This window comes from Porites lutea, chromosome 6 (assembly GCF_958299795.1).
Source record: "Porites lutea chromosome 6, jaPorLute2.1, whole genome shotgun sequence".
Lineage (NCBI taxonomy): Eukaryota > Metazoa > Cnidaria > Anthozoa > Scleractinia > Poritidae > Porites > Porites lutea.
Window position 1 is genome coordinate 5,058,514 of NC_133206.1, and position 26,532 is coordinate 5,085,045.

A 26,532-nucleotide genomic window follows, 5' to 3' on the forward strand; every position below is an offset into this window, starting at 1 on the left:
CTTAACTTGAGTCTGCAGTGTCAGCGTTCTTTTTAAACAAGTCAACAACTCGACAATTCAACATGTCGACATCTTGACCTGCACATCTCGACAACTTGAAATCTTGACTTGAAAAGTGGACAAGTCGACAATTGCCTGGCCCTTAGGGGGTTCCGTAGAAATAAGTTTACCGCAACACCTCGTGAAACTGTGATGAGGGGAAGCAGTATAGAATCCAGCCAATAAGCAAAATATGGTAACAAAAAATAAGACAAAAAGCGGCTAATCGATCAATTACGGTAAGGTAGACCAAGATAACGAAATTACAAACCCCAACAGTCCAGTAAGCTACTTGTTAGAGGTATTTGAACTCCTATGAACGTCTTTTACAAAATGATGTCGTAGATTTATTCTCAAAGATAAACTTTATTAAAGATGAGAACGAAATTACATTGTTACAAAAAAACAACCCCCCCCCCAAAAAAAAAAACCGATCCAGATAACGCTTTCCGAATCATTATTTAGCTGTGTTGTCACATTTTAATATTGTTACCGTTTATAACAAAAGAAAAGAAAACTAAACTTTTTAAGTGGTTATTTGCCATACATGCCGATATTTCAGGGGATATTTTTCTTGAGTTCCTGAAGATGCATTTAGACGAAGAAAGCCTGTCGTATTTACTTAAAAGAAAGCCGCAGCGCTTATTTGAAATTTATTATTTGCGGATAACACAGTTGTACTTAATCTTTATTTCTTTACAATGATGAAAATAGCACGAGACGGACGTTATAGGGGTCTTTTCTTGTTTAAAAAGTTCAGTTACGCTCCTTTCCAGATCCAATTAAGTGACTACACTAACAGCGATGCTCTGATATCACCCGTATCAGTACATGTCAGCTTAAGCAAGGACGACGGCGACGGCGACGGCAACGAGAACGGCAAAAAAGCAATAGGCTTAGATCGGCAAAACAACAACTTTGCACCTGCATCACGCTTTTTTGTGCATTTCCTTGCCGTCGTTGCACGACTACGACGTGAAATTTCCTAATTTCACGTTTTATGGAGGACGGGAACACAGACAACGACCCTCTTTTTGTTTTCCGGAACTTTGATCCAGTCCTTTAAAATTCAACTCCTAAAAAATTCGCCAACGTTTGAGGAACTGAACAAGATGGAACAAGCGCGATTAAGTTTGAAGCAGCGCGAACACGCTTTTAAACTGACGTTTTCGGAGCCGTCGCCGTCGTTGTTGCTCCCTAATAACCCAAGGCGTTAACAGCGAAGGAGTTTGGGAAGAGCGGATCGTTCCGCTTTTCCCGCCAGACTTTTATTTATGATCTTTCATTGTCTCATTTTCCAGCAAAATACTCCTTTCTTTTACTGTTACAACATTCGGCTTTCTACAGCGACACTTGTTATAAGATGGGAGAATAAAAACCAAACACGGACGAGGACAAAGATGGCAAGCTCAAAATGTGGGTAACGGGACATTTATTGTCGCAGTGAAGCAGCGAAGCAGTGAAGCAGTGAAGCAGCGCGAACACGCTTTTAAACTGACGTTTTCTGAGCCGTCGCCGTCGTTGTTACTTAAACTCCCTAATTTCCCCACTCTGTAGCATGGAGAACGTGATGCCTATTTAGGGCGGGTCTTTCGAGTAAATACACTAACCGGCACAGCTGGCTGAACTGTTATGCCCGAGGTGCTTTCTAGCTGAGCCGCCATGCGAAGCGAGGGGCGAAGCGCGCGGAAGAACTTCAACCTGACCTGTCAACAGGGCGGAGCGGAGGCAACGACGACGACGACGGCGACGGCAACGAGAACGGCAAAAAAGCAATAGATTTGATTAGCAAAACAACAACTCTGCACGTGCATCACGCTATTTTGTGCATTTCTTTGCCGTCGTTGCACGACTACGTGAACACAAGACAACAGCCCTCTTTCCCTTTTCCTGAACTTTTATACAGTCCTTTAAAATTTAACTCCTAAAAAAATTCGCCAACATTTGACGAATTGAAGAAAATGGAAAAAGCGCGATAAAGCCAAAAAAGCAGCGCGAATTCCGTTTTTAAGTGACGTTTCCGTAGCCGCCACCGTCGTTGTTGCTTAAGCTCCCTAATCTCGCAGCTCCGCCGCTGTCGCCAAAAATAAAAATAAAAATTAACTAAACCACTCTCTCGCAAGCCCCACCAGCTTCGCATGCTAAAATACTGTTATCGGCAAATAGCTAATACAAGGACTACAATGACAGGCTTAGATAGTAAGTAGTTGGCTGAGAAATTAAGTAAACCTAGCAAAAGATTAATCTACACCCCACTATGAAAGAAAATTACGAAAAAAAATGAGAATAACTAGAAAAAAAACCTTGCTGCGACGAATGATCAAATCTTACTGATTTTGAGAGAAATAGAAAATTAATGTTAAAGAAAACATAAATATGGTGACAAACCAGACAACAGTACATGTAGCTACCAACTGAAAATTGAAACGGATGTTTCATTATTGTTTCTACAGATTTACGATCCACGTTACATAAGCTACATAATTATAAAGAACAACCAAAACTCACTTTGAAATGTGCGAAGTTCCTAAGATAGCCGACAGTATACCGACAAAAAAAAGCAAGTGTACTTCACTGCCTAAACTCTGCGTCTAACAGAATGAAACGAAATAGACTTTGATGTCGATTTGATGGTAAGTCACGATCCTACAAACTCAAGAGAGAATGATCACCTCATTCTCTCTTGACAAACTCTGTTCTCCCCGATTGAAGATACCTACCTTGAAGAGACTTTACTTTGATTATCACGTGGTATCTACATCCCAGGAAGACCTATTACGCAGATAATTACCTAACTGACAGAAGTCCGTTTTGTACGTTTTTCATTCTTGCGAAAAAAAAAACGATTGAAATCAAGTTTAAATCAAGCTGTCTCAGCGTGCTCTTGTTGTAAACGCTTGTTTTCTTATACCTCTTCGTTTCCCCGCCAGATCACTTTTTTTATTTGTTTTGCGGCTATATAATATCATGATCAACTCATTCCCTTCCTCAGCTCTCTTAATTAAGGAACCTTTTAATGTGCTTTCTTTTAATTCTTTATCTAGTACTGATCCAATCCATTTTATTTTTGTCCTTCCTGATAGCGTTTATCCTGTTACCTTCAATTCAGATTCTTCTATGATTCCACGGTATCAGTTCTGATATTTGGCCCACTCTGATACAAACACTTGACATTTATTTTTTACATCTCTGCTTTTGTCCTTCTTGCTTCCTTCGGCAATGTGCTCCTTTATTCCTGAACTTTCATCTTTACTTGTTAATATGCATCAGGCTTCGTCCGTTTTCTCCCTTAAAAACAGTGAACGGAAGCGCCGCTTTTCTTTCAATTTTTTTGGGCACCAGTCAAGCTGATAAAATAGTTAAGAAACAGTTTGCCAATTTTTAAGTGGTTGGCTCGGCCCCACGACGTCTAAGCAGATCCATTTTTGGCCAAAGCATAAAAGCACGACAGGAGTCAGAGCCTGGGTAGGAGTTGTGTTTCTTCCAGTCCGTGATGTTTCTTTTTTTTTTTTTTTAACAACCACTTGCAATACTCCAACCACGCAGATGCAATAGTTAGAAAGGCGTTTCCTTATAGTACGTAACACCATTCTCCAATCTGATAAAGGTGTGCATTATCCCACGAAGATGATGCTTTTGCCTACATTCCGGTTTAATGCATTAGTAATACGGCCGTCAAATATCTTATATTTAATCTGCTGACGATTTGTAATACAACTGTTTTATTTTATAAACGTTGCTCTTCAGTGATACGCCCAGCAATTCCTCCGTTCACCACATTCAACTGAATTGACAGCGCGTCTCTTATTCCGCCAACTGGTATTTCATCATCAGTTACTAAGGTATCCATCCTACTGATGAGCTTGTTTCACGAACAGCTCTTTTCCTACCATTTACTTTTCTTCACTGGCTCTCTTTTGTTGGCGCCGTAACACAGAAGCGACGAGATCCTCCGCAAAGACAGCATGGCATTAACGATTAATCGACTTAATCTGATCCGACGACGCTAAAATCCACGTGCGGTTAATATTTTAAAAATTAAAAAAAGCTTTAACTCTGCGAAACAAAATGCTGTGCCCTCTTCGCTTTTCCTTTGTTACCTGGAAAGAGCCACAGTTGGGCGTACTGTCTAATCTCCTAGCCTCATATCAAGATCATATGAAGACCTGCAACAAAGTGCCGTCACACGTACTCGTAATCGGCTGCACTGCAAAAAATCCTTCTTACGGCAACAACTTCAAACCCGCATAAGCATAAAAGCGGAATGATTGCTTGACATGTACATAGAAACTACTAAAGCCTTAAACCCTTTTTACGCCAACAACTTTTAACTCATGTAAGCATAACAGGATGAGGCCAAACAAAATTATATGAAAGAAAAGTATACTCTTCACTATCTGTTGCTAAATATAAGTTACGCAACGTAGAAAAAAAGTCTTGAGCATTCACACACGCAGGGCTTCGTCTTTCTGTTTATCTAGCAAAAACTGCAATAAAAAGTGACGGAAGTCTAAAGCCAATTGAATGAGCTAAAACGCTCAGAAACAACAGCGTAACTTTCCTCTGTGCATGTGTTGTGATTTCTGTTCACTATCTTTTAAGTTTAAAATAATAAACTCCCCTTCTGATAACAAATATTCTCTGTCCTCTCTCGTATTTTCCATTAATTTCCATTTCCAACACCTTAAGAGGTAAATCTTCTGCAGACTCATGGGTACATGAATGTCTCCACGACTGGTATAGACACATTCTGTGACGGAGCGGAGTACAATCTACCGGTCTCATCGATATCCTCACTCAGTTTACTGCGACAGGAAAAGGATCGTTTCTTCATTTTAAAAAGTATACGCTTCTGAATCGTCTGAATAGGCCCTGTTTCGAAATACATTCTCAATTTCATTGTGAACCGTCATCTCAAAATTTTCTTTACTTAAAATGTCCCTCAACGATGCAAGTGTTAGCCTCTCTTTAACATGCCTCTCATTTTCGTCGACGCTTTCCAAATATATTTCTTGCTACCAATAAGGTAGCTAGAAAACGCTTCTTTCAATAAGGAGGACATCATATCAACATTACGTGCACATTTCTTGTCTACTGACTTGTCCATCTGTGCAAACGTCTTCGTTTCATGCTGTACGAATCAGACCAATCGATGAGCATCTTCTAAAAACTAGGAGCACAGCCGATAAAAAGAAAATGTTTCCAACCAAAGACTAAGCATATCTTTTCCTTACAACAATTTCCCTTCAGTGGCACATTAAGATTATCACGATAGATAAATACATTTTATAACCCACTAAGAATTTCATACGAAATCTTTCCTAAAGTAAGAATTGAGAATTCCTTCACTATCCGCGAAATTGTAAACAACAAGAGCAGCCGAGATTCGCCACTGAAATGAAATACAAAATGCCACGCCTGCCTCGATACGACACTAAAACACAGTTTACAAACATAAACACATTACCTTCCTTCATTACTGCAGAAAGGACTGGAACTAAGCCACTGATGACGTCAATGAGCCGTTCGGGGTCGTCCAATCGCATTGAAGGAATTGCCTGCCTCGGAAAAAAATGGACAGGCTTGAAAGAAAAATGATCTGGTCACCATTTTCTGCAAGTATAGCCAAGCAAAAGGCGACGAAAATAAAGACAACAGCACATAGAAGCAGGCGTGGCTTATGTACCACAATGAATTTCGCGTCATGAGATAACGTAGCTACAATCGCTGATCTGGATATTTGAGAAGGCGTCTCTTTAATCTTTTGGTGTCATTAGCTTAAATTGCGAATTGTTTACGCATAATAGTAGCTCTTCCTTGGGGTAAAAATCGAAGTATAAGTTCTTGAGGATCGTGACTCTTGAAAAGGCAGTGAAATAATGAAGTGGAATCAAAGTCACACAAAATTATAAAAGAGAAACCATGAACTTATCAGTGCATTTTGAATCAATGATCAGTTAGTCAATGCTGGTTCCTCCTTACCTTATAAATAATACTACTTGTAATTTCCTCCTTACCTAACTTTTTTTAACCAATAGTTTCCTTGAGAATGAAGTAAGTTACTCGAAGTTACTACTCAGGGCCCGGTTCCTGAAAGGTCGATTAGCGTTAATCCAGGATTAAAATTTTGTTCCGTTTCGGTATTTTACATTCCTACGCATTGCTTAGGGTAACATTTTGTGTTATCATAACTGTATCTCGTAGTAAAGGCTCAATAGTATTTTGCAACCTCGAGTTGCATGTTCTGAGACGAGAAAAGCGTGTTTGAAATTTGGCTCAATCCTGGGTTAAACTTAACCATCTTTCGAGTAACCGGGCCCAGTACCACAAACATAAATTCTTTTTAAACATAACCAGAGCTGAGGCGCAGGTGTTAAAAGCAGCAGTGTATTTCTGACGATCGAATCTGCAGGTCTATGACGAGCAATCAAACCGATGCTGCTATGGGACAACAAGTAACCCTTTTTAGCGAAAGGGTTTAAACTGAAACAAGTTAGTGTATATCTGCATCTCAGCAATGGACTCGGCCAGTAACACGCTCTCAATTAAGAAGCATACAAGCCAAGTATCGGAAAGCGTGCACCTTCATTCTTACCGATCAGAAACAAAAACGACAAGAAAAACACAAAACAAGGTAGAACAACTATGGAAAAGCGATAACAATTTTGCACTTTCTGGCACTTGAACAAACCATTTCCTCACGACAAACTCTGCTTGCTTGGCGTCTTGCTAAAATTAGCTGCCAACTTGACTTTAGGAGCGGTAGACTTTTTAGCTCGCACTTTCTTTTCCTCTTCATCAGAGCTCTTGCCTTGAGCAAGAGGCTTGTTAGCGGCTACTCCTGTGAATGTCGCTGCAAGTTTCCTTGGCAACACAGGTTCTGAATGGCTGTAGGCCAGGATGTCTGCTTCAACTTCAGCGTGCAGCATTACTCCAGGTTTTACAGGCGCTGGCCTCACAGGTGCAACATCATCTCCATAACCAGTAGGTGAATAGGGCAACTCCAGATCCTTCAAGTCGGATTCCAGTGCAGGGCATCGGTTAGGTAAAGGGATTTTCGATGGTGACTTAGAGCCGTTGTATTCACCAGAGAGCTGGTTAGACTCTGCCAAAAGCTCTGTCAAGTCACCTGTTGGACCAGTACTGAGCTCATTAGGCAGACCCATGTTATCTATGGCTTCAAACAGCACATCCATGTCAAACTCAGTGAAGGATATAAGATCCCCAACAGGAGGAGGCTCGGGAATGGCAGGCTGCAAGTCAGGTTCTGGTAGGGATTCTGGCACGGGCGCCATCAACCAATCATCTGCCAGTGTCTGGTCAGTAAATGTCCCGGATGAAGGTTCACCATCAAGAACAATCAAATCTGAATCAAATAAGATGATAAAATAAATACATAACAATAATATTATAGCGTAACACCCTGTAATTTCCATTGCGGCCCAGAAATTTGGCTGGACAAACTAGAAACCTCGTCATTCCGAAAACACACTAATACGAACCAAACTAAAAGGACATTCACGGCGAAACAAATTCCTGTTCTAACTTTCCTTACGACATCATCACGGACACCCGCTATTACGGACGACAGGCGCAGGATCGTTATTACGAACATTGAACGCCATGTTTTAACATTTACACACAACTCGTGCATACGCGAAGCTTGGGAACAGGTTTTTGCGGCACTTAGATACATTATATCTCTCACTCATTATGGTATAGATTAGTTAATATCTATTACCTATTTTTCTCTGTTTAATTGATGTTGTTATACTTAAACTTGATATTACTCTCATGAAGCGGTTTATAACTTCGGCATAAGTAAAAGAACAAGCCAGAACAAGTTGTGAGATATTCATATAATTATCCCACCCTACCTTCTCCATCTTTGTCGTCGATGGTGACCACAATTTCATCATCTGCAAAAAACAGAATGCAATGAGAACGTTTCCTTTTAGAATGAGGCCGAACAAATCTTCACTTAGCCTGCAGTGCGGGCGTGTTTTGGGTGGGCGAAAGCTTGTTCATGTTCGTATTGTTGTAGCCGCCGTCTTTGATTTTATGACTGAGGAAGATTGGGGAGAGTTGAAATAGTAACTCTTAGGGTAGGTGCGGGGGCGAAAAAAGGAAAGGGGAGAGGTTAGGGTTAGGGGGAGGGGAGAAAAAAATGCTTTTCTTCTTCGTTTTCTCTTCTCTCTCCCCGCCCCCTCTCCGCTCCCTTTGATTCGCCCCATTTCCTCCTCTCTTCGGGAGTTTCATCATGGCGTTTTCGCGGGCGAAAATATTCGCGCGCCCGAAGAAAGCGCCTGCATTGCCGGCTAATCTTCACTTTTGGTGTTTACAGTTGTCTACAGTTTCCGAAACTATAGCACTAAGTAAGAAAAGCAATAATTCTGAAGGCCAGATACAAAGTACTGTTTTCTTGATGCAAGAAGTCACGCTTCATTTTCTCGTCGACGCTATAGTAATCTACGTGCTAAATGACATGAAGGTGAAGCGTACCTTAACGCGTCAGACAAATAAGCGACATCTTGTGCGTTGAAATTTTTTCTTCCATGTAAGAAATCACGCTTTACTTTCTTTGACAACACAGGTTACGTTTCATTCTTATATGAGACGGCAAGACGTTAAAATCGCAAGTGCACAACAGACATAACAGCATTAAAACTGCAAACGCGAGCTCTCTCTAAAGCTTTTTTTTTTATCCGCGAAGCAGGTTTTGCGAAAGGGACTCACAGCTGTACACCAAGAAACTCTTGCAAAACTCTGGAGACATGTTGACACTGGGAAGAGTCTTTTAAAAACCCACCTTCTTCTACAACAGCGGGCGATGCCGTGCCAGAGTTTCTGGTATCATATTTCTGGGACTGAGACAGAGCACTTTCTACTCCGCTTTGCTGTCTCTCTGTTCCTAACAAAGGCAAAAAATGTAATAAAAAAGAAATGTAAAGTAAATCAATTAATCAATCAATAGCGGTTTCAAAAAAGTCGCGTGTCTACTGGTGGTCACTATAGTTTCCTTGCAGCTGCTTCAGTTAAAAACATCGATTCGAGGACCATTAATTCTATTCACATGGTGGCAAAATTCATACACTCAGTATAATCATTTTATGACATATCTCAAAACAGGCCATTCGCTAGATTGAATAGCCTGCGTAGCTGGCGGAATTCAGTGTTTTTGCGCAGGGCTTCGCAGCTCCTCTGCCAAAACTTTGCTCACGCAAAATAACAATCCCGCTCGCTACGCAGGCTAGAGATCGAAAAATACTCAGGAGAAGCAGAAATTGATGGTGAAAACTCTTAGTTACTGAGATGAGAAAAAAGGTTGAATGGCGTTAGGTTTGCCCGGGATTCAAACGGAATTCCACTCATTAGTTTCTTATCCGTAATTGTACTACAAGTCCTTACAATTCGATGAAGGTTGCGGTACATTTGTACAAAGAAGGTGAGGATGACCAGTCTGCATGAGTGTGCAGAAAAGAGATCTCACTCAGATACAACCTTCAATTCATTTGTGATTTATAACTGAAGAAAAGCATTACCTTCGACGCCATATAAAGAAACATTGTCTCCATCAACCAGGACAACCATTTTTTCGGCGCCTTTCCCGCGTATCTCAGCCACGTTTGACATGGCGTCGATAACCTCTGATATACGATTAAAGCCATAATCCCCAGCCTTGCAAGGACGACCGTACAACTGCTGAAAGTTGGGGGCAAACCGGTTTAGTGAGACACATCCACCAAGATGTCTCAGGAGATCTCTTGTCTCAATTGCAAAAGTCTGTAACGGCGTTAAGCGAAGTTTGCTGTCTTTACTGTAAACCTGTTAACAGACGAAAAGTATAAACAGGTTAGCCACACATTGTTTCTTTCCATGAATCAATACTTATTGGTAGTGCTGTTTTTCTTTGTGCCGGCAAAAGACTTTTCGCTTTAAATGAAGTTTTAATTGAACAGTTTCTAACGTTTGCTTCGTTTACAAGGTAGTTCTAACACTAAGAAAGAGATCTGTTGAACCGCGGCCTAAGTTATACTTCGTTTAAATAACCGGCCCTATGTGTCTTAAAGGCGCCTACCATTCGTCAGAACAGGCCGCCCAGACCTGTCTAGTCGTTAGGAGAATTTAACTATTAATCCGTTAAACTATCTATAGCAAGATCTATGTACTCTAAAATGGAGTGCACGACAGTGAGGATTTTTTCTGCGGAACCTCGAAGAAAGCCAATTAATTTTCAAAATTATCGAACTGTCCGGCCAGTTTTGACTTGGGGTAAGTGGCCTTAGAGAGTGAGTTCAGTAACGTAGTGATTGTGCAAGATCTAGCAGTATAAGCCAAACATGAACAAAAATGAAACCGTAAAAGCAAACACATAGAGGACATGGGAAATACAACCAGACGCAGGTTAATAAAGATTTCGATTAAATATTTTGCCAACCTTTGCAACAGGAGACACTACAGACAACAAATCATCCAGGGAGGCACAGCCAAAGTTCTGAACACAAAGCTTCTGACCGTAAAGTTGTTCATAAGCAGAAGTAAATTTTGACAAAGGAATACTGTTATCGGCTTGCCCAGTCAGCACGTTTATCACACGAAGTGAAAACACGTTTAAAAGTTCTTCTTGTTTTACGCAAACGGCGGCCATGTTGCCTGCACCTTGAACCTGTGAAAACAAGATTTCACGCGTGACCATGGTCAGTCATAATATAGGGTGCAAAATAAATGCGATTTTCCAACTTAACAAAAATGTATGGCGTTTTGTGTCATCCCCAAGTAGTTAAAGGATAAAAACAAGTTTGCTTGTTGCCTCCCAACACAAGACTATAGTCCTACCTTTGCCAATGACTAATCAGAATGTTGAAAAGCGAATGAAGTCAAACTTCACAGCGTACAAAGAAAATCATTTTTACAGCTTGCCCTTCGGGCAAGCTGAAGCTAGCAGTTACTAGCCCAAACGTCATTTCCGCTAGCCCCAAAAGCTTTTTGACGAGCAGAATTGATTTCACAGTTCTTCTGTTATTCGAATTCCTCAAAAAAAAAAAACCCCTTGCCCGTCGGGCAAGATAAAAACAGAATTAACTAGCCCGATATCAAAATCCACTAGCCCCGGGTTGTCGGACACTACTTTCTTTGCGCGCTGCTTCATCGCTAATATCTGTTCACTTTGCCAATAAGTTCGATAAACCAGTCAAAAGTAGCGTGCGTTTGTCTCTGTTCGCTAAAGCAATCGAACTGAATTGCTTTATTCCAGTAAGAGTCAGTTGTTGATTTGGCTGTGTTTCACGATCCTTCCTTGATCATTAAAATACAATGCACCAAACGAAAACAGTAACAAGGCTCCACAGATACTATAACATTCCCACATGACTCATTTTTACAGCTAATTCTTTTTCTTTTCCTTGCTCGTGAACGTTACTTTACCGTAATTGTGTATACCTTGTTTGCTGTAAGTAAGACTTTGTAAAAATAACCAATTCAACAAAACCTTACAAAAAACGAAAGAAATTAATTAGGGGAGCAGGAATGGCGCAGTGGTGAGAGCACTCGCCTTCCACCAATGTGGCCCGGGTTCGATTCCCGGACTCGACGTCATATGTGGGTTGAGTTTGTTGTTGGTTCTCTTCTCTGCTCCGAGAGGTTTTTCTCCGGGTACTCCGGTTTTCCCCTCTCCGCAAAAACCAACATTTCTAAATTCCAATTCGATCCGGGGTGCTTACCATTTGAAAAAAAAATTCGGAAATTCCGAATGGAAGGTAATTGGTAAGGTCACTTTTCGGAAATTCCAACCGAAAATTGAGGAGTACGTTTTGAGGTAGTCCATTAATTCCGGTTGGTACGAACCAAACGGAATGTTGCTTACCATTTACCAATTTCTCGGTTCCTTCTCGGCTCCAGACTCACGCAACACAAATTCGCCCCTTTTTTGGATTCAAACCGTAACGGATGTGGCACTTCTGCGGTAAACTAATAAATCGCTTACCATTATGCTTTGGACACCCCAACCGGATTTTTCTGTCAAATGGTAAGCACCCCAGGAATGCTCGAGCGTTTAATACATGAGCCCCGGGCTCGGGAGATTGGGCAACCACTCCTCACGCTATCGAGCTTAAATAAAATTAATTTAATTTTAATTCAATTTTTAATCAACATTAGGGACTCTGAATCTTTATTAGAGCAGTTTCAATAGAGAAGTGTGAAACCCAAATAAAAGTTTTAGTTATAATTTCAGCTCAGCCGTGATAAAAGAATATGAAACTTGCCATGACACAGTCCCTTAAGTATAAATAAAGGCGAAAAGAGATTTTTTCTAACCTCAATGACATCTCCAAGAGCACGTATGAGGACATCCATGTTGGAGTAACCCCAGTCTTTGGGCTTCAACACGTGATCATATTCCCGTAAGAAGATTTCAGGAAAAGCAAATTTTGCAACTCTGGATCCTGGGTATTTCATCAACAGTGTTGTGATCTTCTCCGCAAGTGGCTGTAATTCAAGGGTTCGTTTTTCTAAGAATAAGGAAAGCAACTTCGGTTAGTTTGCCGACTACATGTAGTTTTCATTTGAACCCTCAAATTTTAGGTTTAGACTCGTCCAACCTTTTGCAGAAAACATGCTGCAGATTCAAGGAAATGGCGTATTCATTTCAATTTTTCCCTCCAAATTGTAAGTATGGGGTAAAATAAAAAAGATGGCAAGTTTCTCTTGTTCACTAACTTTTCTGTAGGCCTTCAGCTTCAATAAGTTACCTTTTTAATACCAAGAGACGTAATAGTCAACTTTCCCGGAGTTGAAATCACACTTTTAAAGTAGGTGTTCTGCCTGGAACGGATTGCTGATTAAACGTTTCTGGGAAACTGCCCAACTAATCCCCACCCCCTCCACCGCTAAGCCAACATTTTGCCTTAAGAGAGAAGTAAGTGTTGATGTTGGCTTAGGGGAGGGGTAGGTGGGCAGTTTCCGAGAAACGTATGAGATCCCCTGGAATTTACCTTTAGCTGTAGACAAGGGTAGGAGAAGAATTCTATCATTGCCGGATCCCCTAACCTAAAAGATATAGACTGAGTGAGATTTAAAAATAAACTAAGCAAACAAACCAAATTACAAAAACAGTACAAACGAAAAGGAAAACAAAATGGCCACACAGACAAACAATAAAAATGAACCATTTACAGTTTCTCTGCACATTGAGAGAGAGAGAGAGATGGGAGAAATGAATTTTTCCTCGGCTCACTTTGCTGCCCTCGTTGGTAATCAAGAGCTATCAAGCCTAATTTAGTCACAGGAGATGTTACAATAAAGAAAAAAAGATAATATATTGTCGATAAAACGGCCTTAGAAATAACGATATCTTGGTCCACTTGAGAGAGAGGGAAAGGACTAGGGCAACACCGATTATGGATTACTGCATGTGTAGGGTTAAATCCTTGCAATTTTCATACTTAATTCTTGGTGGTAAATGTCCTCTTCTTTAATAGTTCAGACTTTCATTGAAAAACTAAAAATACTCTCTGTCTCTAAAAACTGGCGTCGACATTTACGAAAGGAAAATTGGCACTTCGTTTACTTATCCCTAACACAGGCTTCAAGCCTCAAAAATCGATTTTACTAAGGAAAATATGCACCAAAATTCATTAACTACATGTACCTTTGCAATTCCCTCTAAACTCTTAATAAAGTCCTCGAGCTTCGCCTGGCCAAGAGGAAATTTACGGCCATGATGTTTACGAAAAGTGGCTGCAAGGCGTGAAATGAGTAGAAATTTGCCCTCTTGCAATTCCAACAGTTCTACCACATCTTTGCGTAAAGACTGCAGAGTGACTTTTGGAGGAATCACGAGGAATTTTTCACCACATATCTCTGTGACCTGAAAATAAGGCACGCCCAAAAGGTTATTGGACTTACTTTCAAGCACATGTATGATACTATTAGCTTATTGGTAGTCTGGTAAAGCATCTGGTCTGACTAGTAACCAGTTACCAGTTGTTCAAAAGGTGGATAGCACTATCCATCGGATAAATCTCTTTATTATATAAACACCAATGAAATACCACGTGCGCTTTCGCGCGAAAACTTGATATCTTCACATATGAAAATAACATGTTATCTTCACATGTGAAAATATCACCGGTGCTATGGCTACATGATAAATCGTGCCTTTCACACCAAAAAACTATTAAAGTGAAATGGTTTGGTATTTCATTGGTGTTTATATAATAAATAGAACATTACATGGCCGCTTAGAAATACAAAATTTCGTATCTCCAAGCGGCCATGTAATATCCTCTATATCCACTGGATAGCGCAATTGGTTTCCCTAACACTTATCCGCTGGATAGTGATTTCACCAGCGGATATTGCTGTCAACCTTTTAAACAACTGGGGCCAGAAGGTAGCAGGTTCGACTCCTGTTGGAAATACTCGAATTTGTTCTTCCAAGCCGCCTGTTTCAAAGACTGAAAACACATCTTTTTCAAATATTCTTGAAGTACACTACCCTGGAAGCATGGGCACGTGACGAAAAAAGTTGTCTTACCAACACAACACAACACAACACAACACAACATGTTTGGCCGCAAAACTTTCAAGTTAAGCAGACTGTCGCGAGTAAAGTGTTGATATGCTTTTGATTGGCGCGTTGCGCTTATTATTTAGGAATGATTTTCACTAGTCTTTAAATAAAGTGCATTATTGGAATCAAAATTCCACTTTCAAATCAAAAGATCGAAATCTTCCAACTGTGGCTTCATTCAAAATGTACACGTATGTTGATTACTAGACTACGAGCAGCCTCTTTTTTTTTCTTAGTCCTTTGAACAAAACGCGCGAGACACGCAAATGACCTCGCGCGTGACTAAAGGCGCGAGACGGGAGAGGCACGCTGCCGCCCGCGTTTCGCGCGTCTCGCGGCTTTGCCCCTTCCGCGCGCGTACACTGCTTTCACTAAATCTGAAGAAAAAGAGAGACTGCTCGCAGTCTAGTTGATTACTGAAACATCATAAGCCATGTTGCAGCAAAGATCCTTAGCTGTGATGAAGGTAGATCCTCAACAAGGTCTCCAATGCACCTTGCACTGTTTTCAAAACGATTCCAAGTCTAATCTTGACTGTCTTTCAGTACCTACCGCAAAAGATGGCGTATTTCGCGCGAATAGGGTCTATGTTGCCACAAAGATCCGTACCTGTAATGAAGGTAAATCCTCAACAAGCTCTTCAATACACCTTGCACCATAATCACTGATCTTCAGCAAGCGACCAAAGTGTTGGTAGTATCGAGCAAGCACAGTGGCAACAGGAAGCCGGTGACCGTCAATGCTGGACAATAACTCTTTCAGTTCTTTAGCAAGGTTTTGTTTTTCAGTGCGCTTCTCTGTCTTGCTACTCTTGCCTGTTAAATTCAATTGAACAAATACAAATGTCGGTTCAGTGAAGAAGTACCATAACATAGGTTCTTCCGCTGAAAAAAAAAAACAAAAACAAAAAAACACCCACTTCCAACGCATGTTAAATCTCCCTTTCCTTAGCAAAAACAAATATAGGGCAGATAAAACAAAAATAAAGACTCTTTTTCAATGAACTGCATGAATGCATGTAATGCTAATTAAGGAGACCGTTTATAAGTGCCTTGCAAGGGGACAGGACCACAATTAAAAGTAAAGGTCCTTATCTTACATCGGTAACTCGTAACAGTACACATTACAGTGACAAACCTGAGGCCGACGGCGCGCTAGTTTTACCGCCCTTTCGTAATCAGTACTCCGTTATACGGGTATTTAAAGCTACATGTACTTAAAACTTCACGAAAAGGAAAGACGACGAAACAAGGATTTAAGGTTACAGCTAAGAATCGAACTCGAAACTTCTCGGACAGAAGGCCTTGCACTAACCGACTGAGCTAATCCTAGCAACTCGAATTTCTTCTTTTTTTTCCTACACGGCCATCCGGGCCAAGCGAGGGTCTATCCATTTCTAAAGCAAAATCAGTACAAGTTTCTTCAGTTATTTTAAGACACTGAGAACTGATCTGGCCCTGGATTCGAGGCCTGACCTCTCACAAAGCAGACTGGTGCTCTAAGCACTGAGCCAGCCGTGCTTTAGGCAAAGAGTTCTGAGTTCAAAGTCAGTGACAAGGATTAAAATAAATATGGTACCTTTTTCCACTAATGAGATGAATCTCTGATCTCCGGTTCCATGGATCTGTCAAAGGGTGGTAAGATACGTTTAGAAAATATCATATACTAATACAACCTTTATGACAAATAATTCACGTCTACCGTGACAACACAACACAAGGAATGGATGTTCTTAATTTGAGATGGTAAATGATTCCAACCATTTGCACTTCTGTAGCTAAAGCTGTTTCAGACGGTTATTTTGACTTGTGCTCCTTTAACTAGTTGTTTTAGAACCCTTAAAAACACGTCGACAAAGTTAAATCAAGCCCATTGTGCACTTTTGTACAGAACAGAAGCTGTGTGTTTGCAACGTCTTGTTTAAGACAATGGGGATGGTAAAGGAGAAGGCGGAACCTTACCTCAGATGAGGAACAAAGCCGGAAGCAGCAGTTAAGCGTTTTAAGACACTAGACACTTGTTTTTGATGCAGGCAGCTTCATTCCAGTACTAAAATACCATAAAATGCTGCTTATAAGACATGAAACAGCAGTTTACGGTAATTATATTTAGACTCTATTCCTACCTTTGCCACATTTGGTACAGCTTCAATTAAATCGGTCAACTTAGAGAATCCAAAAGTAGCAATCTTGCACTTTTGACCGAAGAACTTCATATATGTTGACACAAAGTTTCCTAAGGCAATTAGTCTATCAGGCTGACTTTCAAGTAGTATTTTCAGGTTCTTCTCAAAGGCATCGATTTTCATACGTTGGGTCAGGGAAAGCCATCTCTCAGAACCTTGAATTCTTACCTGAAAATATCAGTAACATTTTAGGACAACTCTGGCAGAGACCTTAAGGCTAAAACAGATGCCTGTACACTGTAGCTTGGGATCAGCATGTTTATACTCAGTAAAAGCACGTTTCTACTGGTACATACCTCTACTACAGATGGTAAAGCTTCCAGAAGAGACACAACAGAGGTGAATCCATAAATAACAGGATCAAATGGAGTTTTCTTGGCAAACCATGACTGGTATTCAGAGAGAACTGCACAGAGTGGTAGTCTGAACTCGTCCTGAATCAGTAACAACTCTTGTAATTCCTTACTCAATTCCAGAAGTTTGCTAACATTACCGCCTGTTGAAAAACAAAGCAGGATTGTCAAGAACTTTTTTCCACATTCATCAAACACAAGGAAAAAATTGAAATTTTAAGGTCTTTTTTAGGGTTCTGGATGAGAATTTGAAATTTTCAGGGATTTTAAAGAATTAAAGAAGTGGTACAAACCCTGGGAATAAAATTGGATAGTAAAATAATTTTACGGTGAGAATGAGAAATGGAAAAACAAGAAACAAACACAAAACAACAAAAAACAAAAAGACTATTATTAAGAGCCATATTGGGATTCAAAAAACAAATTTGTTTGACTCCACAGTACATGAATTGCACAGAGTGCATACCATTCCTGATAGCTTGTTTCGCCCAAGACACCATCAATGAATCTGTGATCTTGACATTTGGAACATTACACAGGACATCAGCTAAGGTATCTCCACTGTCACTCAACTCAATCATCTTATCAAACTGAAGCCAGTACGTTGCTGCAAAGCTAACCAATGGTATCGCTCCCTCGGAGGATTTCAGAAGAGCATGAACATCACTTGCAAACTGCTCAGGTTTGACGGATACTTTCACAGTGCCAATAGCTCGTGTTATCAGACTTATCGCCTGATTGCCAGGCTTACCCATTATCACAACTAGGTCATGAATAAGTCCAATGGAACTCATGTCAAATGCATGGGAACACTTCTCATAGTAGTCATTAAGGAATTTGTTTAAAGGCAAAAAGTGAAGAGGGGCTTCTTTAAGAATGGAAGTGACTTCACAGTGTAAGAAACAAAGATCCTTTTCTTTTTCAGTAGCAATATTGACAGTTACATGAGTGTTGAAGATTTTCTTCTGGTGCACTTTAAGTATGGCAAGGTGAGCATCAGATAGTTTTGGCACTTTGACAAATGCCCTCAGAGGAATGCCTTCCCCACTGTGAAGTATGACAGAATAAACCTGGAGGGAGCATAAAACAACAAATCATAATTTTAGTTCCACAGATTTCAATTGCTTCACTAATAAAAGAAAGAATTTGAAAGAAACACTGTTGTTTAACGTGGTAGTGACGCCTTTGGTTTGGTAAATCTTACCAAGGACAAAAAGAGTTTAACCAAAATATCTGTCATTAACAACATACACCATACCTTACAATGTTCTCGAAATACTGATGCCAGTTTTTTCTTCAACTCCTTTTTGCTTACAGTCTCATCAAGGTTTGTGACGAGTAAATCTATTCCTCCTCGCTGCTGATCCAAAACAGTGAAATTATGTAGACTAGCCAGCCATGAAGCAGCAAGGTGTGGAGCACCCACTACAGGAGGTGCTAGAGGGGTTATACCAGGAAATCCTGGGCCCTGGGCAGGAAGGTTCATAAAGTTCTGATAAATAGGATGTGGCCATATTCCAGTTACAGATCCATTACTGAACATTGTCTGATGGCTAATAAACTGAGGGCCTGTGGATAATGAAGGAGAAGGACCATTTTCTTCTGTGCTGTCACTGGATTCAGGGCTATCATCTGAAGGTTTTGCATTAATTTTATCCTCAGGCTTTGTACTTTTCCTGTTTGTTGAACTGTTATCAATAACGAAATCATCCAACATTGCATTAGAACTTCTCCGATCTTTCTGGAGAGGTGAAGGTTTTGGTGACATTGTTGAGCTCTCAGTGCTATCTACTGCCTGGGATTTTTTGCCTTTTTGTGGACTACCTTGACTTGTAGTGGAATAAACAACCTGGATTGTTGAGCCGAAGACATCCTCTTTGTCCATTCTTCTTCTTGCCCTGCAAAATTGATAATTAATAAAAAAAATGTACAAGTTGAACACATTGCTAGCTTTTATTCCTGGTGGCTGCAAAAATACAGCTTTCTACGGCAAAATTTAAAAGGTTGCTTTAAGGAATTAAATAAAGTGACTTTTGTGCCTCTTTTTTTTACTGCTCATCCTCCTACCATTCCCCCCCGCCCTTTACATGTACCTAGCAGACATACCAATAAAAATCAATCCATTATTTTGCATCTGTATGTTTTGACTCAAAATTAGAAAACCATTACTTAAATAAATAGATGTGTCATCTAAGTCACTGTGAATCAATCTTAATAATTATTGTTTTAAGTGAAAACACAGATGTACAGTACAGATTTCAAATACATGATTGTATTTGACAAGATTTTAAGTAGAGGATGATGAAAATTTTTACCTGGCAGCACTAGCAGGATTTGGGAACCTTAACACTGAAGTTCTTCCAGAGATACTGACTACTTTGCCACCACAGTTGTCAGACAGCTTTTTCAGCCTGTTTTTGACTTGGGTAACATCTTTTCCGATGGGAAGATTCAGAACAAGTAGCTCTGATGATAAGCCACTTTCATCTGGGTTCTGAAGTCCAAAAAAAATATTGTAATTATACCTACATGTATAACAAAATTCTCAAATCTAATTGGATATCAACTGTCTGCTTTCAGCATTAATGGGATAGTGTTGTTGTAGGACAGTATATGCCATGCATAAGTAATAAATTTTCCAGATAGTATGCACCATCGTACACACCTGAATGGTTTAGTTCTTCACTTCTAGCAAAATGTTCCCTGAATATCTTTTAATTTAATTTTAAAAAAAGCAACTTACAATATCATAATCTTTGTTGTAGTTATGATTAATTGGTAACAGAACTTCCCATTGCCCAATTTAGTCTGCAATCATACTTGTGATTAAACAAATCCGACCCCTGCTACAAGATCATCCAGTTTTTATAATCACTTGTACACTGTATGATTACAGACTGAACTGGACTCCACTCACTCCTATTACTAAAGTGTATTTATTATGCTAAGAAGCAGACATCACTGTTATACCATATGATATACAATATGCTACTATAACATAATGTTCTACAGCTCACTTTGATCATTTATTCAGGTGACATGTGAAAGTCGCTGCCACCTTCGATACTGCAGATGTTATGCACTGTAGGCGATATGGAGTGCAAAATAAGGGAATAAAACTTAAGGAAGACATTACATGTAGATCCAGGCAAGGAGAAGTGGGTTTAAGAAACAACACAGTCACATTTCAATCAATGACAGTAATTTAACAACCAAACTCAAAGTATTAATTGGAAATCTGAATAAACACCATGTCAAGTCATTAATAAAACTTCTATGCTACATGTAAAAATGAGGTGAAGAAATATTCAAGGCAGTCAGTACCTGATATCATAACCAACTTCACAGAGGTGATGGATTTTCATGTTGTTTTTCCTTTATATGTTATTAATAGAGTGGGAATAATATTAGTTAAGGAAAACACAACTCACCTTTGGGGGAAAGACAACAGGCAAATCGGCAATGAAATGATCAAATCTTTTCACTTTTTGGGCACAAGCTAATAAAGCAGGTTGGGCTTGGGCATTGTGAAGACAAATTACTTCGAGATTGTGCCGATGACGTAAATCTGACAGTTCAGCAGCAAAGTTTATGTCTCCAGACACCAGGATGACTGTGGCTGGTGGAGGGTAGGATTGTGCAAACCGTCTCAAGCTTTGACGTAATTTATCATCGGCAGCATTCTTTGAGGTGGCATTTATATGAACTACAGTTACCTACAAAAAAAGTACAAAAGAGTAAATTAACATGTGAATGAAAGCAACATAGAATGGTTGGGGAACATAATGCAACCAACCACAATGAACGAAAGTGAAATAATTATTTCACTACATTAAATACACGTACATGTAGCTAGCAGCTGGATAATTCTGTCAGAGATTACCTGTAGCAATAGTGATGTTAATCATAAATTCTGATAAAGATTATTATTGTAAAGATTAATTATAATAATTATTATTAATAATAATTTCTTAAATTCTATTGCACAATTATCCATGTGAGAATTTTCAATTGTGCATATGATTAAAAAAAGCATTTATTATTATTTTGCTGCAGTTAATTTTTCATCTCAGGTAATTTTTTATTTTTGTTTTGTTTCAACATCATTAGCATATATAACCACACCCAAAAACAAAAGAAAAATAAAAATTACCTGAGATAAAAAATGAACTACAACATTATTTTATAAGAAACATGTGGATTTTTTTGCAAGTGATTTGTACCTTCTAATTTTTCCAGTAAACTTCAAAACCATGATTTTCATGCAGTTACATAATGCAGTTTAAGCAAGTTTACAACAAAGTCTGCAGCAGAAGTTTCAGTGCACTCTCACCAGTGTTGCAAGGTCAACATTTTTCAAAGTTGCCTTTGGTGGACTTAAAGACATTAGTATTAAATTATTGCCCCCACACCCAACTTTCAAATTTTGCTATGTGTACACTGTATGCAGTTGTTAAAAAATCTGTAATGCCTTACAATGTAGAAACCATGGGTCTGTAAGCCAAATGTCATTAAATTAACAGATAACAAAGAATTGCCTAAGACTGTACATGTAGTCTGGCCATCTGATCAATATTGAACTATTAAAATATGAAAAAAAATCATGCAAACACAAGCCAACAGTTTGATGACTGTCACATTTTCTGCAACCCCCTCCAGTCCTTCAGGAATTATTAAGTGAGGCTTACCTGTGCTTTGTTTAGTTCTTCAATGACTTCTTTCTTCTCCTTGCTAATATCACAGACACACATGAATTCAACCTCTCTCTTTCCAGTAAAGAACTCCTTCCTTATTTTCTGGACAACAGCTGAGGCAGACTTGCCACGGGGTACAGGGCAGTTTTCTATATCCCAGAATACTCCTATAGGTTCAGTCTCTGACACTACAGAACCCTGGGATGGTGAACCTGTCACTGAGGTCATGATACCTAAAGCTGCATACAAAAAAAACAACCTTCTTACTGCACTGAAATGTGCCATTGCCTTCATAACGTAAGACTGAAATAGTACAATGTACATTGTCTACTATAAGGGACAAACAATGAACAAAAACCTCCTCCTTACTATTGGTATTTGGGCACTATACACACTTTGTAAGTTGCATAATGTTTGGTTTATTAGGTTTGTATGGGAAACAGAAAACATAAAAAACGAAAGCAAACAAACAACAACAAAACACCAGAATTCTTAGCTTGCTACCGAGAAAAGGAGATTGATGACATGACATCCCACTTTATGGAGAAAATGATTTACATTAAAAATGTCATTAATCTTGTAAAAAAAGGGAAATTCTGGCCCACGATTATGCTTTCTTTTTGCATTGCAAATAACAAATTGAAGACAAAATTTGTCACACGTCCTAAGAAGCTACATTTGGGGGAGGAGGGCAGAGTGGAACTGACATACATACCTTCTAAGTCATTGACAAGTCCTCTGACTGAAGGAGAATTTGGACACCTATGGCCTCCCATGGCAGCAGAATCAACAGAGAGATCAAACCCACTCAATGAATCTCCAGAGTTTTCATAGCTTTTCCCACAAGATGAGCAAACACAAAAAGAGCCAGTCCTGCTTCTTCCGGTGCTTTCTGTTTGATTCCTAGAACAGTCGCATAACTCACTAGAACACTGTGAGACATGATTCACAGTGGATATACCTGGATTCCTGCCATGAAAATACTGAGGTCTGATGAGATTCTGAGGAGAAGTACTTGTGAGCAATACTGTGCCATTCTTACTTGCTGTTGAAGATTGAAAAAAGTTGAGGGGAACAGAGAAAAGTCCACCATGACTGGCTGGCAAGGATTCTGTTGGAGAGCTCAGACACGTATGCTGCAGTCTTTCCTGTTCACTGAAGAAGATGGCTTTACACTGAAATGAAGGAATAAAGACCATTTACAGTTGCTTGGAGCTTAGTTTCCAGTAAAGTTTGATGTAATATATCAAACATGAGATGCAGTGTTTCATCGTCACCAGATGAAACACCGAGAAGAGAGTTGAAAATACGACGCGCAGCGGAGTATTTTTGACGAACTTCGAGGTGTTTCATCTGGTGATGAAACACTGTGTCGAATGTTTGATATTTCTTCTCAAACAAAATCATTTTTGAAGGAGAAATTAAGGATGCAAATACTAAGCAGTGTTTCATCCGATTTCCAAACACTCATTAAACATTAATTTCCTTTGTATTTTCTTAATGAATTATTAATGAGTTTGAGAAGGATCATTCACTAATGCATTCTCTCCTTCTATCAGTAAATAAGTGATTGATTTGCTATGGTTCCAGTTTAATGCTGTTTTTATTTCAGTTCCTTCTAACTTAAATTGAACAATGCATATTCTTAGGCCTTAGTCAATTATTTTACTGTGTATGTGCGAACAAGAATACATCAATACTTTGTCAAAGGTATATAAAAAAATATGCAGAGGAAACAAACTTCCTGTTCAAAACAAGGTGTTATGTGTAAATACCACAGTGAAATTATAGCAAAAAGTGCCCATAAAATGTGGAGTATTTTGTGAGTACTTCTACATTGTATTTCTGCTTGGTTGATTTAGAAAAAAAGTCTGAGTACTTCTTCTTCTTCTAGTTTGGTTTACTTTAGGAAAAAATACACCTGTAGATATGAAAAGAGAGCAGTGATTGAACTGATAAATGCTGTTTGGAGATGAATACATTTTATAAATTAGAATAAAATAATAATAATAATAATAATACAAAACCAAGCATTGTGTTCGTGATACCTGTGCACAAGATGATGTAAGGGAAATCTTTTTCTCTCTCCCTCTGTTTATATGCTCCTGCAAAGCATCTTGTTCCATAAAGTGTGTGTTACATCCATCAAATCCACATTCACCAGTACACTTGAAGGCATTGTGAGATGGACATCTTGCAGGAATCACTTTAGCGACATTATCTGCTACATAATATGAAGAAAAATCAGTAATGAATCTAGAAAATGTAATGGTACATCACTTGCATGCCACTCTACCATAATTTTATCTACCCACAAATCATGCGCACCGGTGTATAATCTTAACATGGCTTAAAGAAAGACAATAATATTTCACACAGCTTTGTGCAACTTTAGCTATCCGTGTATTACACCTGATAGCAATCTGCAGGTTGCGGTGTACAAATTAAGGTGTATTGCAAGGTACATGTAACAGGTCATTTTGCCTGAAAGATGATTCTCCTGAACTTGTTTCACCCGGACGTAAGTCGCTTCAGCCATCAGTGCGATCACTGAGGTACACGTAGATTTCAGCTTTTATGTACAGTCAGTTTCAGTATCTCAGATGTGATTATTGAGATCGATAATCCTTTTGAGCAACCGCAGTAATAGAATCCAACCTAAACTAAAAACATCCCTGATAAGCCATGATGTAGAATGCTGTGTGTCATCAGGTGAATCGACTTACAGCAGGGACAGAATAACTTCTGGCGAATAGACTTTTGGACAAAACGGCCACAATTCTATTGCAATGGTATTGCAACAGTGCATTTGGTGATGACATGACCCTAAAATTTGTCTGGGCGAAGAACTTCTTGTCATTGCAGATTACAGAAAAAGAGTGGTTCCAAATACCTGGCTGTTGTTTGAAGAGTTTAGGATGTCTTTGAGGGCAAAACACATCCGTACACTGCTTCTGAATCCATTTTTCACACACAACATCAGTTTGACTAGCCGCGAAGCAGTGCCGGAAGGGACACTAGGGACAAAAATACAACATTTCCAGAATTGACATACATGCAACACCCTTCTACGCAAATGAAACTCTTCTACAATATAAATGGGACAAAAAGGGCATATAACACTGCAAGAACAAGTACTAAAAGTAAATGCGAGTACTGCTTTTTGCAACTCAACTGCTCAACTGATAAGCTTCATTGAACATAACATCACTGGTTAACTAACCTCACTGGTTTTCGGACAGCACTCGCGTTTTTCCACGTAAAAAACACAGTCTACAAGCGCTTTACAGTCCCTTTTCTCGGAATCTTCAGCTTTTATGGGCACGAAGGTTGTACTTTTTCCTGTAGCTAAAAGTTCTCGGGGTCCTTTCGTCTTTATTGCCCGTCCTAAAACCTTGCATCCGTCCATTTCCTTTGCTGCAGTTTCGGCGGCTTCTTGGGACATAAAATTAACAAAACCACACTGTTTCGATTTGCCTAAGGCATCTTTAAGTATAAATATATTTTTTATAGGTCCAAATCTGTGAAAAAAGTTATGAAGTATATGTTCTTTTACATCTACAGACAATCCACCAACCCACACCGGAAAAGCCGCCATCTTTTACTCCATCTTTGCCGACCCCCGCCGACCCCTCGGATGTGGTTACTTCTTCATGTTACGCCTGCACAAAATGACCATATACTGATCTCAAGCTAAGAGATCTGGGTACAAGATTGTTATTTTCTTGCTGACTGCTGGGGAGGCGAGAACCTTCCTGATAAGAGGCTAATGGGGATGTGCCGTTTGGTCGCATTTTCAAATTCCAAAAAGCCCCTCCATGTATAAGCTCCTCCCAATATTAGCCTCCCAAATTCGTTTCGCAAAAAACCCTCCATTAAATTGCCCCTCGAAATATAAGCCGCCAGAGGACTTGTATTTGGTAAATTGCCCTAAAATACAAAGTAGAACAAAGCAAAAATGGTAAATTTCCTTCCACCTATAAGGTAAGCCCAATGGATTTGGAAACGCAAATTTCCCTCTATAGATATTAAAGTCCCTCCAAATATAAACCCCTCCAAAAATAAGCCCCTCAAAAAGGGCCTTTGAAAAAAATAAACCCCTGGGCGTATTTTTGGAGTTTTACGGTACTAGAATGGGGTCGCACATTTTGGGATTTTTTGGGGTAAGACAGTTCTTCATATTTATGGTTAGCAAAAAAGTAAAGTGCTCTTCATTCAATCTTAAAAATGGGTCAATTCCTAAAAATAGAAAGTGCGTAAGTTGGGATCCTGAAAATTACATGTTTGCCCAAACGATGACTAGGATGGGGTCTAATATTGGCCACAGAATAGACTATAATGGGGTAGGGGGTCTGAGAGGCCAGCAGCACATACCCAGCAAAAATTAACCCAACCACTCCCCCTCCCCTGGGGGGCTGACTGCTGGGTTCATGGAGCCTATAACCACAGGCTCCTGTACATGTCTGGTTGCTAGGAGTGAGGGTTGGATGTGGTGATGGGAGGTGGACTGAACAAAATCGGCTACACTAAGTGACTGACAAAACCTTCATGGCTGCGTTGTTTAATGAGTTGAAGTTGATCTGATCGTTGGAGCAATACACATTTTGTTTTTACCTAGATATTCTTTTGTTCAATACTGATCCGAACCTGGCAGCAGTGAAAGGAACACAAATAAAGTAAATTCCCATG

At 39.5% G+C, this 26,532-nt stretch overlaps 1 protein-coding gene across 1 annotated transcript; it reads right to left on the reverse strand.

Moving 5' to 3' along the window:
* Positions 1-6,626: 6,626 nt before the first annotated feature.
* Positions 6,627-25,460, reverse strand: LOC140941157 (meiosis regulator and mRNA stability factor 1-like). The gene is made up of 21 exons (XM_073390135.1): positions 25,067-25,460; positions 24,737-24,860; positions 23,892-24,064; positions 22,559-23,018; positions 21,838-22,082; positions 20,581-20,865; positions 19,465-19,643; positions 18,408-19,047; positions 17,616-18,219; positions 17,093-17,292; positions 16,737-16,964; positions 16,190-16,235; positions 15,221-15,426; positions 13,688-13,906; positions 13,032-13,086; positions 12,355-12,548; positions 10,478-10,705; positions 9,582-9,864; positions 8,849-8,950; positions 7,917-7,958; positions 6,627-7,405 (listed from the first exon to the last, which is right to left on the reverse strand). Exons 1-21 carry the CDS (start codon positions 25,439-25,441, stop codon positions 6,738-6,740), a joined length of 5,556 nt encoding a protein of 1,851 aa, XP_073246236.1. The 5' UTR covers positions 25,442-25,460; the 3' UTR covers positions 6,627-6,737.
* Positions 25,461-26,532: the final 1,072 nt, after the last annotated feature.